This window comes from Castanea sativa, chromosome 12 (assembly GCF_040712315.1).
Source record: "Castanea sativa cultivar Marrone di Chiusa Pesio chromosome 12, ASM4071231v1".
Taxonomy (NCBI): Eukaryota; Viridiplantae; Streptophyta; class Magnoliopsida; order Fagales; family Fagaceae; genus Castanea; species Castanea sativa.
The window spans coordinates 48,149,801-48,161,778 of record NC_134024.1 but is presented as its reverse complement, the minus strand read 5'-3'; the positions used below and the strand labels follow the sequence as shown (position 1 = coordinate 48,161,778).

At 30.4% G+C, this 11,978-nt stretch overlaps 1 protein-coding gene across 2 annotated transcripts; it reads left to right on the top strand.

Moving 5' to 3' along the window:
- The first annotated feature begins 221 nt into the window (after positions 1–221).
- Positions 222–11,506, top strand: LOC142618614 (membrane protein of ER body 1-like). 2 transcript variants are annotated; one of them, XM_075791558.1, is made up of 7 exons: positions 222–529; positions 5,383–5,691; positions 7,273–7,311; positions 8,394–8,438; positions 8,557–8,715; positions 9,553–9,614; positions 10,737–11,506. In XM_075791558.1, exons 1-7 carry the CDS (start codon positions 292–294, stop codon positions 11,172–11,174), a joined length of 1,290 nt encoding a protein of 429 aa, XP_075647673.1. In that variant the 5' UTR covers positions 222–291; the 3' UTR covers positions 11,175–11,506. The 2 variants fall into 2 exon arrangements, with proteins under 2 accessions (XP_075647673.1, XP_075647674.1); XM_075791559.1 differs by lacking the exon at positions 222–529 and adding an exon at positions 4,403–4,736.
- The last annotated feature ends 472 nt before the right edge of the window (positions 11,507–11,978 follow it).

Here is an 11,978-nt window from a genome sequence, read left to right as displayed (position 1 = left end):
AATTAATATTAAACCGTCCACATTAATGTATTCACACGCATATTTCACAAACTGTAATTAATATTTTTGGTTTTTGAAGACTACCTAAAGTTGATTTACAAACCTTTACATACGTAGCATGGTTGTTGGCATATGCATGTGATTTTTCTGCCATTCAAGAGGTCAAACGCTAGAGAGAACAGAACAATATCATTGACTTAACAATATCATTGACCTAATAATCACATAATATTAAAGTGAGAAGTTATGTAGCAACAATGGCATGTGGAGATAAGCCTTTCTTAATCAGAAATGGAAATGGAGAGGGAAAGGGAAAGGGAAGGTCAATTGATGAGGGAGGTAGAAGTGAAGATAGAAAATGAGGCCGAGACAGTAGAAGCGGAAGCCGAAGCCGAAGTAGAAGCTGAAGGGGGCTTGGTAGAAACGTGGCGTGTCCAACGTTTCAGCACCATTACCACCAGTAATGGTTCTGGCCATAGTGTGTACACGGAGCAATCAGTTGGAGATAAGGCTATCCTTATTGAAAGAGGTAAGGAAAAAGACCAAATGGAATACTATTTTTTATCTAACATATACCAATATACCATGCATATATAGATACATTTTTTTTTTTTTAGGTGTTGTATCTTAATTTTTCCGATAGCACATAAGGCAATAGGGCTTTTGATTTTTGATTTTTTTTTTTCCTTCTTCTCTAATTATCTCTTTTATTTTATTTTACCTCAAACTAGAATTTTAAAAAATTAAAAAAATAAAATAAAAGAAAGCTGAAGTTCAAAAAATCTATACCAACATGGCATGAGAACTTATGTGGCAATGCCATACATATCAGGTTTTTACAGTTCAAGTACTTTGCACAAGCTTATAACTATATATGGCTTTATATATTGTATGTGCAAAAAATTATTGTCTAAAATTCTACATATCTATTTTTGAATGCAAATCAATTATATAAATAAGTTTATAAATACAACTATCAAATTATTGTAACTATCAAATTATTAAAAAGAAAGACAAGTTTCACTAACTTATAGTCCCGTTTCTAAATTAAAAAAAAATTATAGTCCTAAATTATTATGGAGTAGAAGAATTAATGAGTTTATAAGTGTTTAAATTATCTTGAAGGTTAAAATATTATTTTTAAACATTGCTTTGGACCAACGTCTTAAACTCTAACCACTTCTATCCAATTTTCTTTTTAAAAGAAAAAAAGTCATAATTAGTACCCGTTTGGGTACAACTGAAACAGATGCAGCGTCTACATTTCAGCGTTTTCCTTTTTTTTTTTTTGAGAACATGCACTACTGTTTTTTTCTTTTCTAGTGGGTCCCATACACTGTTTACGGGACTTACAAACCTCTTTTTTCAACATAACTTTCATTAAAAATATTAAAAATGGGTCTCACGGCACTATTCACACATTTACAAATTATTTTGCTACAATATTTTCTGTTTTTAGTTTTCAGCAAAATAAACGATATTCAAAAACACCCTTAATGTTGAATTGTCTTATATTTCATTATGTCTTAAGTTTACTTCCAATTTTTACGATTATGATTTTTGGACTATGAAGTATACATATTATATAACTCAATAGTAGATACTGAAATGTTCCCCAAAAAAAAAAAATTATAAATTTATACCATGTCATTATGTGTCATATGACTTACAATTTTTATAAACTTAGAACTATTAAATAATAATGTTATATAGTTTAACGTACACATGTTGACAAACCTTCACAAACTTTATTTTTAATATTAAATAATAATAAATAAAAAAAAGATATCGTGAAATGTGAAACAGTAATTTCTTAAAATCTTTTCTTAAAAAAAATGTAATTTCTTAAAATGTTGTGAATGAAATATTTGTGTCAACTGTCAATAACGTTTTTATATTTTCATGTGAGGTGATGGTCAATTACTACATTGTAAGTTTTACACTTTAACATAATTTTCTATAATTTTTCATATTTGTATACATGCATAATTAAAATCAAATTAATTTGTGACTTTTACCCCCATAATCGTTGGACTATGAAATGTCAAAAATGGGCTATTAAATAAGTTACTAACCTTAAATTCTTTACATCAATACATAAGTTAATTTGTCTCTCTTGAAAAACAAATTGGCTTTAGCTTTTGGTGCATCTACGTGGCCCCTAGCTAGTTGCTTTGTTTTAGATGATGGTATCAGAAAAATGTGTGCATTATATTCTCTGTACGGTGTTCTATTATTTTGTCTCCATGTGCTAAATGTGACTGAGGACACGGGTGGTGTAAAGAGTACTTCTGGTATCACACCATTGGCCACAACTCACCACGTGGGCGAGTTGTGACCAATGGTTTGCTACCAGAATTTTTCGTGGTGTAAAACCTCTAATGCCTTATCATTTTGTTAGGTACAATATCTGTACAACTTTTTAAAACTCACCAACATTTATTCTTCCCTCCATTTTACTAGCAATTTTCATGACTGGTTGGTCCATATATTTTTTTTTTTTGAGAAAGATATTTTTTTGTACATCAAATAAATATAAAGAAGTTATTTTGGTTAATTCAACTAATAAAGTTTATTATCGTTAAAAAATAAAGTTGAATTTGAATCTTGCCTATGTTAACAAAAAGAAATAAAAATTATAAGTATCTTTACTTGAAAATAAAGAATAATCATTATAGAATTAAAATCGTAAGCAAAAAAGTATATATATATATATATGCAAGTTCAAACTCTTAAGAAAGTATAGGGTTTGTCAGTTTCTTTAAACCCTTCTTCCTTCTCTTAATGTGTGCGTATATTAAAAATACTTAGCATTTTTAAAATAAATAAATAAAAGTGCAGGGTTTTATGTTTCTTGGATCAACCAGCACATTATGTCTCTTTCACTGATTTTGGGCCTCTAGGCCTGTTAAATTCTTTTGGGTTGATATATAGAGCCCACATGATTATCTTCTTCTTCTTTTTTCTTTTTCTTTTTTTAAATTTATTATAATCACCCACAAAGTTATCTTATTTTATGTGGCATTTGGTATGGAGGAATCCGCATTACTCCTGTCATCCAGATTCTTAGGAATGTGATTTTTATGAATCACTTTCCTAAGAATATAGTTATTCCTATATTTGGTTTCATTGGAAATCTTTTAAGATTCTTAGGAACGTGAGATGATAATGTTTGGTTTATTCTTAAGAATCTTAAATGGATTATTTATTTTTCTCATTCTATTCTTAGATTTGAATGTGAACTATCAAGTATCAAGTCATTTAAAAAAAAAAAAATCTTCCTCTAATAAATAAAGAAAAACCAAATATAAACTATTAAATTATAACAAATTCATTAAAATTATAGTCTAACATTTCAAAATGACAAATATAATACAAAAATAACTATTTAAATTCTCAAATATTTTTATTCTTAATAATAGTTTTTAAAAGAGTTTAATCCATAACAAAACAACAGACAACATTTAGGTCAATAAGTAGAAGTAGGAATAAAAGTAAAAGTAGTTCATCAACAATGAAACAAATGCGATCTATTACATATATAATGTATTCACCTCTACATTTGTGAGCACTTGAATAAAGACAAGGAAAAAGATATTGATGATTAGTTTTATATTTTATCTTAATTGCTTAAATGATAAGGAAAAATGATTAAATTTGTCAATTTATAAAAAAATACAATTTTCTTTAATCTTGGGAATCTAAATTCTTACATGTTTTAAAGGGAATCCATATTCCTTCTGAGAGGGGTTTAAGGAGAGCATCCGGATTCCCCTAGCATTTGATTCTCTAATGTGATTTGCAACCAAATATAGAAATATTAAAACATTTCTGAAAATCCTAAAACATTGCTCTATACCAAACGCCACAATATATATTTTTGTTTTTTTTTTATTTATCTTTCTCTCTCTTCCTTTTTTTTTTTTGAGTTTAAATGATATATTAATAAGAGCAAGACTTAAGTACAGTACTTAGGTGCTGTTCTTTAGGTTCCTCTCTTAAAATTCTGCCATATGACTTTTTTCTCATTAATGGAAGTGTATTTTTTAAGTTAAGTAGCCACATGGCAGAATCTTAAGAGGAAAACCTAACAAACAGCACCTAAGGTACTGTAGGTAAGTTTTGTCCTATTAATAAACTAGGCAGCCAAAATGGCTAAGTTAGAGCAACATGCCTACAAAAGCTTTCCCCATTTTCATCTGCATACACTAAGGCAGAGATATCATTCTCTTCATTCATTCCTCTCTAACCGTTTCACTCTCCCCAATTCTTTTCTATTTTCGTTATTTATTTCTGTATCTCCTCTCTCCTTTAAGTCTTATCTCTACTCTACCCTATACTAATATTCTCACGATCCCAAATCCCATCCCAGCCGTCTATTCAAAAAAAAAATTCTCTATAGTTCTTCCATTTCTTTAGGACTTTAGTTCTCAAGCAGTCTAAAACTTCTATCTTTCTCTCTGATAGTAGTCTGCTACTCTCTCTCTGTTATACTCAGCTCCAAGAATGCTGCTACTTGTGCAAATATCTCTTCGAAAAATGCTTGATCCAATCTTTATTACTTTCATGCCGTGTCAATTCCGTTGAGCTTTTAAACTCATACCAGCCAAATCTGGGATTTAGTCAAAATTCACCTAAAAGGCTAAAACAACCCAAAATGGCAGAGACAGACCAAATTGGTCCGAAATTTTCTCCGAGGTGGAACAATGGGGTTTCTCATTCCAGTTTATATATCGGTATGAAAAATTCTGCTCGTTTTGGGCAAAACGAAACAAAATTCATAACATTGGTCTCATCAATTAAATGCATTGTGCGTTTGACATGCTTAATTTTGCCAACTTATTCAGTTTATTTTTGTTACTATTTATAAGTCTCACTGCACTTTTTGATACTAAGTCTTACTTTATTTAAAATATTTTCAGCAAAAATCTTTCAATTTTGGCAAAATAAGCGAATTTCAAACAAATTCACTAATGTGATTCCACTATAGGTCTCCGGTATGGGCTCATTGACCTCACATCATGTGACAGTAAAAAATAATACCATACGTACCACACAGATTTTGTTGAGACTATCGCTATAACCACACCCCCATGTAGTTACATCCACTATTCTTGTAAAAAGTACAAGAACCTAATATTCCAATAGCACTTACTAAATTTTCCATAGTTATTACTTATACTCATTCTTCTTGTAGGATAATGGATCCCATTCATTAACGCAATGAATCCATTATTTATACAAGAGAATAGCGTATCTAATAATTTTTCAAATTTGAAGAAAAAAAAAGAATAACAAAATATATTTTAAACATACTACCTTATATCTATCCCGGTTCTTTAATCCAGAATTGATCGCTAAAATTCTGTCTGTTATTGTTAGGTACGAGAGAAATTAATGTTGGAGTTGAAGATATTATTAGCACACCTGTTGTTAATCCTAATCCTACAGCTTCCAAGGACTCAGTTCAGGAGCAAGATGCAAATGCTAGTACTTCTATCAACATTGAGACAACTGAACATGGAAGTGAACTGAGAGCCACCGAACTGTATTTTGAAGCACTATACAATAAGCCGGACAAACATGCTTTCTACTGCCCAAACTGTAAAGCCTGCATCGACAAGGTACTTCTTCAGAGTACGGAAGATGAACCGAGGTGCCCATCTTGCTTCGAATTTCTCAAACCTATAGGTACCTTTTTATACTTTCTGGACTTATTGTACAAGCTTTATTTACATGTTTTCATGCTAGCCGTATTATTTGATAATGATATGACACTACAGCAACCATTGTCGTTTCTATTAACTCATGTTTTCATGCTAGCTGTATTATTTGATAATGATATGACACTACAACAACCATTGTCGTTTCTATTCACTCATGTCATGATGGTGATTAATACTGTAGATGAAACAAGTGTGAGACAAAGTGGGCCAACAATATATTGAAGATAAATACATCGCATTCAATGAATTAAACCGTACATAAATAGTCCGAGCTCAGTTTCATAAAAATTATATATGTTTATTTAGTAAATGAATCAAAATAAAAAGTATCGGTTTAGATATCGCTTATTTTGTTAAAAATTAAAAATAATAAAAAAATTACTATTTATAAATTTTTTACTGTTCACATGCCTAAATGCACTGTTCATGCAATGAACAGTGCAAGAGGCACTCAGCTGAAAAAAAAAAAAAAAAAAAAGGAAACGTAGATGCGCAAAACACGCTGCTTTTCAGCTATCCAAACCACACCTAATGTATGCTCGACTATAGGGCTATAAACGAGCTGAATTTTTTCTAGTAATACATGTTCAAGCTTAACTCGTCAAGAAAAATCAAAAGTTTGAACTTAGCTTGAGCTTGTGACAAGTTTAGAAATCGTATTTGAGCTTAAACTTGTGGGAAAGCCAAAAATCTTGAGTTTGAGCTTGACTTGGCTTGACTTGATTAATTAGTCAAGCCAAACTCAAGCTTAATATCAAGCTCAAACTTGAGCTCAGGTCAAGTTTTTGAGCTTGAGATCTAAAATAATTACATTATTAAATGCTTAAATCTCTAAAATTAAGGAAAAAAAATAGTATACTCATTTTATCATGCATCTAGTCTTACTTATAATTAGTCATTATTCAAATTAATAATTTACATAATTAAATTCATTCATTCATCGTTTCTTGTCTACAACTTCAGCAATTTTTCAAAACACAATTTTTACATTCACTTTAGATGGTGAAGGACTAGAAAAATACCTGTTTGTAACTATTATGAATAAGAAAATACTAACATGTTTCATAACTTTATTTCAGATGATTGATAGTGAAGAATTATATGTGGCCTACTTAATTATTTATTTATTTTTAAATGTAACTATAGTCTAAAATGATTTTTGATCAGTTTAAAGGGAAGGAAAAAATTAAGGTAATATAGGTAGTGGTCTCATGTTGGTCATGTCATTATTAAGATATGTGTAATAAGTATATTTAGTTAACACATATAATCTTATAAATGAGTCTATACTTGAATTGTTGTGTATCAAGCCTAATAACTCACGAGCTTGTTCGTAAACAAATTTTTTTGCTTAGGCTTGGTTTGTTTATTGAACCAGCCTAAAATTAAGGCTCAAGCTTGACTTATTTATAAACAAACAAGTATGAACAAGTTTTTTATCGAGCCAAACCCGAGTTGTTCATAATCAGCTTAGTTCATTTATATCCCTACTCGATTATTAATTAAAGAAATTGAGTTATTAACTATATTTGTCTCACTTTAACAGGAGACTGGATATTTCGGAAACCGGCAACCTCTAAACCAGGTAATACATATTCTCAAATGTTTTAACTGTTTGGTAATACATTATTTTAGTCAATTTCTATTCTTATAAAGGTCCAGCCTTAGGATTATAACTTGTAAGACTGATGAGTTGATAAATCATTATAATATACAATTGATAGAAAAATTATTTTCCAATGAGATGGAACATTTTGGTCAAAGGATTTTTTTTTTTTTTTATTCAAAAGAAGTTGAAAACCACTTCACTTTTAAGTGGAGGAAAAAGTTTTCAACACGGCCTCCGGCCCTCCACCTCCACCGCCACCATCAATAGTATCTCCATTACTACAATCACCACTGCATTCTCCACCAACACACCATCATCATTACAGCCACTACCACTACACTACACTACCTTTAACTCTAACACGCAGCCGCCGCCACCACCACCATCACTTTTGTCACTATCATGTCTACGTAAAATATTATTTGTTTTTCATGTGAGTCAATCTAATAAAAAAAATGAGGTCATTTTTAGAGTCTTAATCAAATATTAAAATAAATAAATAAAAACAAACAAACAAATCATTTTATTAGAAGACCTCATGAAAGCATTATTTACCATAACAAGTCAAGCATAAAATGGTGGTAACTTTAGATTAAATGGCACCTTCTTCCACAATTAGAGTAGGATATAGGGTAAAGTGTCTCTAAGACCTATAAGGTATAAAGTGCACATGTAACTTTCCAATCAAAAGATTCAAAACAAACAAAACATAATTGATCTATGAACTCATATTCTGTATATAGTTTTAAAAATCACATAAGCTGAAATGCATTTACTTTACAAACAAGATAGTTATTATTCTTTGATAGTTTTAATATTTTACATGCATATAGGGTATAAGGATACAATATAAAAATATCAAAAGTTATTGAGTAATGTAAAATTGAAAATATCAGACTAGTAAATTTTATATATACCACTATTTGCCTCTTATCTCAACCTCTAGTCTAGTCTTTATATATACCACTATTTGTCACGATTCTAGTAAATTGATACAGTATATCTCATTATGATTTGTTCTATTCATTAACAATGGTTTTTGACACATTATTATGCAGGAATTCAGAAGGTTCCATCTGATGTAGCAAAGACAACTGATTCTAGTAAATTGCTAAATCACTACATGTTTTGTTCTCATCATTTGTAATTATTTTTAGATGGTTTCTTTAACAAATTATTATGCAAGAATTATGGTTTCTTTAACAAATTATTATTGTGCAGAAATTTTTAAGATCCCATTTGATGAACCAAAGTCAACTCCACCACAACAAGGTGTTGTAAAGTACGAAATCCTAAAAAGTTTAGTATATGGTGGTTTAATTGAATTGATCACAAGCTTAGGTGTTGTGACCTCTGCAGCTAGTGCTGATGCTACTACATGTAAGTATTTAGCATCTCTCTCTCTCTCTCTCTCTCTCTCTCTCTGTGAAATAGCTCAGTGTGTGTGTATATATATATATATATGTATATTAAACAATTGCAACTACTTTCTCTCTGATTTTAGGACTCTTCTAAGCTAATGATTTGGTATATATGTGATTATATAATATTCAAGTAGCGTGAATTAGTAAATTTATAAGGAAATATAAGGAAAAAATTTCTTACATTGTAAACTAAACAAATGTATACAATATTGTACACATTTGTTTAGTCTAAAATTTAAGCTTTACATTGATAGTATAATATAAACCTATAATTACCCAATTTATAATTCATTGTGAGCAAGGTAGAGTTCCTACTTCCAACCACGGGGATTAATAAATTTATTTCTAGTTGCATATAAGTACATCATAGCTATCTAATCAAATTCGAGCCTAAAGCTAATCTTGAGTTCTTGGTTAAGTAAGTTGTGTGATTAGTGTTAGTGATTGACAGACCACCTACAAAATGTAGTACTTAATAAACATGCATATGGATTTAATACTTTAATCCATTGAGAAATTGTACGCATGTACTTTTAAACTAAGATGCATGATGGTTTACTTTAAATCAACTCTACAGATTTATTCTTATGGTTGCTTTTATTTGCATAGCTTACTCCCAGTTTTTAACCTATAGATTTGTGTGTCTGTGCCATTGCATCATATACCCAAACTATCATTATTACGATATAAAGATTATTGGTAGCTATTTTATATAATACATTGTACGGCTGGTATATCATTTTTGGTCACCAAATCAGTTTTTAGCTGGTTATTAATCAATTCCTGATTGCAGTGAACATTGTAGCTTTGGCATTGGCAAACCTGATAACTGGAGTTTTTCTCATTGGTCACAATGTGAGTTTATTTACTTCTTTACTTTTTGTCAAAACCTCTTTTTTTGCCCTTTGTTTTTTTAACTTCATTTAAAGTCTCACAAATGCATCAATTCATACAGAATCATCATTTCATTATTTTTATTTTATGAACTTGCTTCTCCAAGAATTCATGCCATGAAATCCCATTGAACTCTGTATCAGATAGCTATATTCTATGAAGCATATTTTGCATATCCAACCTGTAGGAACAAAAGAAAAAAAAAAAAGGGAGACAGATAGCAGATCAATGTATGCAATATCTCTTTATATACAATCAGTATTGCATAATGTATAAAGAGATATTGCATACATGGACTAGGCCAAAATTAATGTATAATTTTTACCAAAAAATGTGTAATGTATAATTAAAGAAAGGTATATGATGTCACTAGGCCACGACTTTCAAATCAATTTACATTGATATAAATAATTTGAAGATAAAATCAGTATAGCATTGCTGGACTGCTGAACATCATACTAGGACTCCTTTAAATCTTCTTCTTTCAAGCCACTACACTTAACCACTGCTATACCAGTCAAGATTCATCAGTAAATAGACATTGTATCATAATGTAGCTGTTTTGTTTCAGTCTTCCATTCCATCCAACTAGAACCCCTCCACCCTCTATGGAATTACAAATAGCAGAGACTAAGCTATGCTCCCTAAGTGCAATCAATTACTCATTAAATCAATCAAGTGAATATTACAGATAAAGTCTCATCAAAATTAATTACCAATTTCAATTCTAAATTCATTATGTGGGAATATCTATTTTGTCAGATGGATCTAATCTAAATTCATTAGGTTGCAACATATTGCTATGCCATGCCATATATTGGTTAAGTATTAGCCTAAACTCAACAGTTGCAGTAATGTCTCTGACAATACATGCAGATATTTCCAAATCTTCCAGTAAATTGTACTAGAGGTAATTCAATAAATTATCAATTTAAAAATCCTTAATTAGATTTTTTTTATAAAGGTTGTTCAGAATGACTTAAATTTAGACAATAATTTAAACTATGCTTTGTGGTATGGAACTTGTTTCTGTTCAAATAGCTTTAACATTACTGTTCTTGAACTAATACTATAAACTTACAGCTTCAAGAATTGAAGAATGATCAATCTTCAGTGGATCGGTATCAAGAATTGCTGGGACAGAAAAGGAATTTTGTTCTTCATGCCTCAGTCGCCATATTATCATTCCTTGTTTTTGGTTTGGTGCCTCCTGTGGTCTATGGCTTCTCATTTTATCAGAGTGACAACAGAAACCTTAAGATTGCAGTAGTTGCAGCAGCTGCCCTTTTATGCATCACAGTACTTGCCATAGTGAAAGCTTACACCCAAAAGCCATCCAAGTGGAGCATTTATATAACAACTATACTTTACTACCTTTCTATTGGGATCGGGGCCTCCGGCATTTCTTACTTGGCAGGTTACCTAGTCAGGAAACTCATTGAGAAACTAGGTTGGTTTGAGTCAAGTGTAGCTACCACTCAGCCCTTGAGTTTTGAGAAACTTGCGTGGGCATCCTACTAATATCATGGGTTTTAAACATGAGGCTTGACTCTGTTATTGATGTTGTAGCGTTGCATTCATTGCCATTAGCAGTTTACTTTTTGTTGTTCCACCTTTTTTTTTTTATGTTTTTTTGAAGTTGTAGTCCTGTGTTATTATCATCAGTGCTATTAAGTATGATCTGACTCCTGAGCAACTGATGCCTATTGATGTCTTTAGATATGAAACATCGGCATTTCAGTGCTTTTGAATAATATTTTAAAGCCATAAATTTACTTTCTGAAGATCAAATTGTAACTGGGCACAATTGGGTAAGCAAGTTAATTGTTTCTTTAAATCTATGTGTTCATTAATGTGCTTGCTCCTATTGTTTAGTTAAATTGTATATTTGGCCATCAGCCTTTGACTTTTGTTTCAAATTGTCCTTGTACTTTAAAATGTTTCAAATATATCTGTACTATTTATTTATAGGATGGAAAATACGAACTTAAAACATGGAATTAATAAAAGCTAAGTCACTTTGATGACATAGAGCCTATGACATGGCATAAAACCATTTGCCACAGCAATATTTTCTATCCATAGAATGACAGTATGAACCCTTATAAATAAATTTAGAAGGAACAAAATTTCTCTCCAAATAAACTCTACAAACACCTCATATATTTCTATATTAAGTGTGAATTTTAAAAATCTAACCATTAAATTGCATGTTATTATTATATTCTTCATGTTTGCAACATTTCAAGAAAATCAAAAATCAATTGCTGTCTCATCTAACAAATGTTAAAATTTTAAATTTTTGTGATCTAAAATTGTATATAA

What these genes read in the sequence shown, in the direction of transcription:
- LOC142618614 (XM_075791558.1), top strand. Translation starts at nt 292, where the DNA reads ATGGAAATGGAGAGGGAAAGGGAAAGGGAAGGTCAATTGATGAGGGAG. An exon ending in ACCGGCAACCTCTAAACCAG is followed by an intron (nt 7,312 to 8,393) that starts GTAATACATATT and finishes ATTATTATGCAG; the next exon opens with GAATTCAGAAGGTTCCATCT. An exon ending in TTTTTCTCATTGGTCACAAT is followed by an intron (nt 9,615 to 10,736) that starts GTGAGTTTATTT and finishes ATAAACTTACAG; the next exon opens with CTTCAAGAATTGAAGAATGA.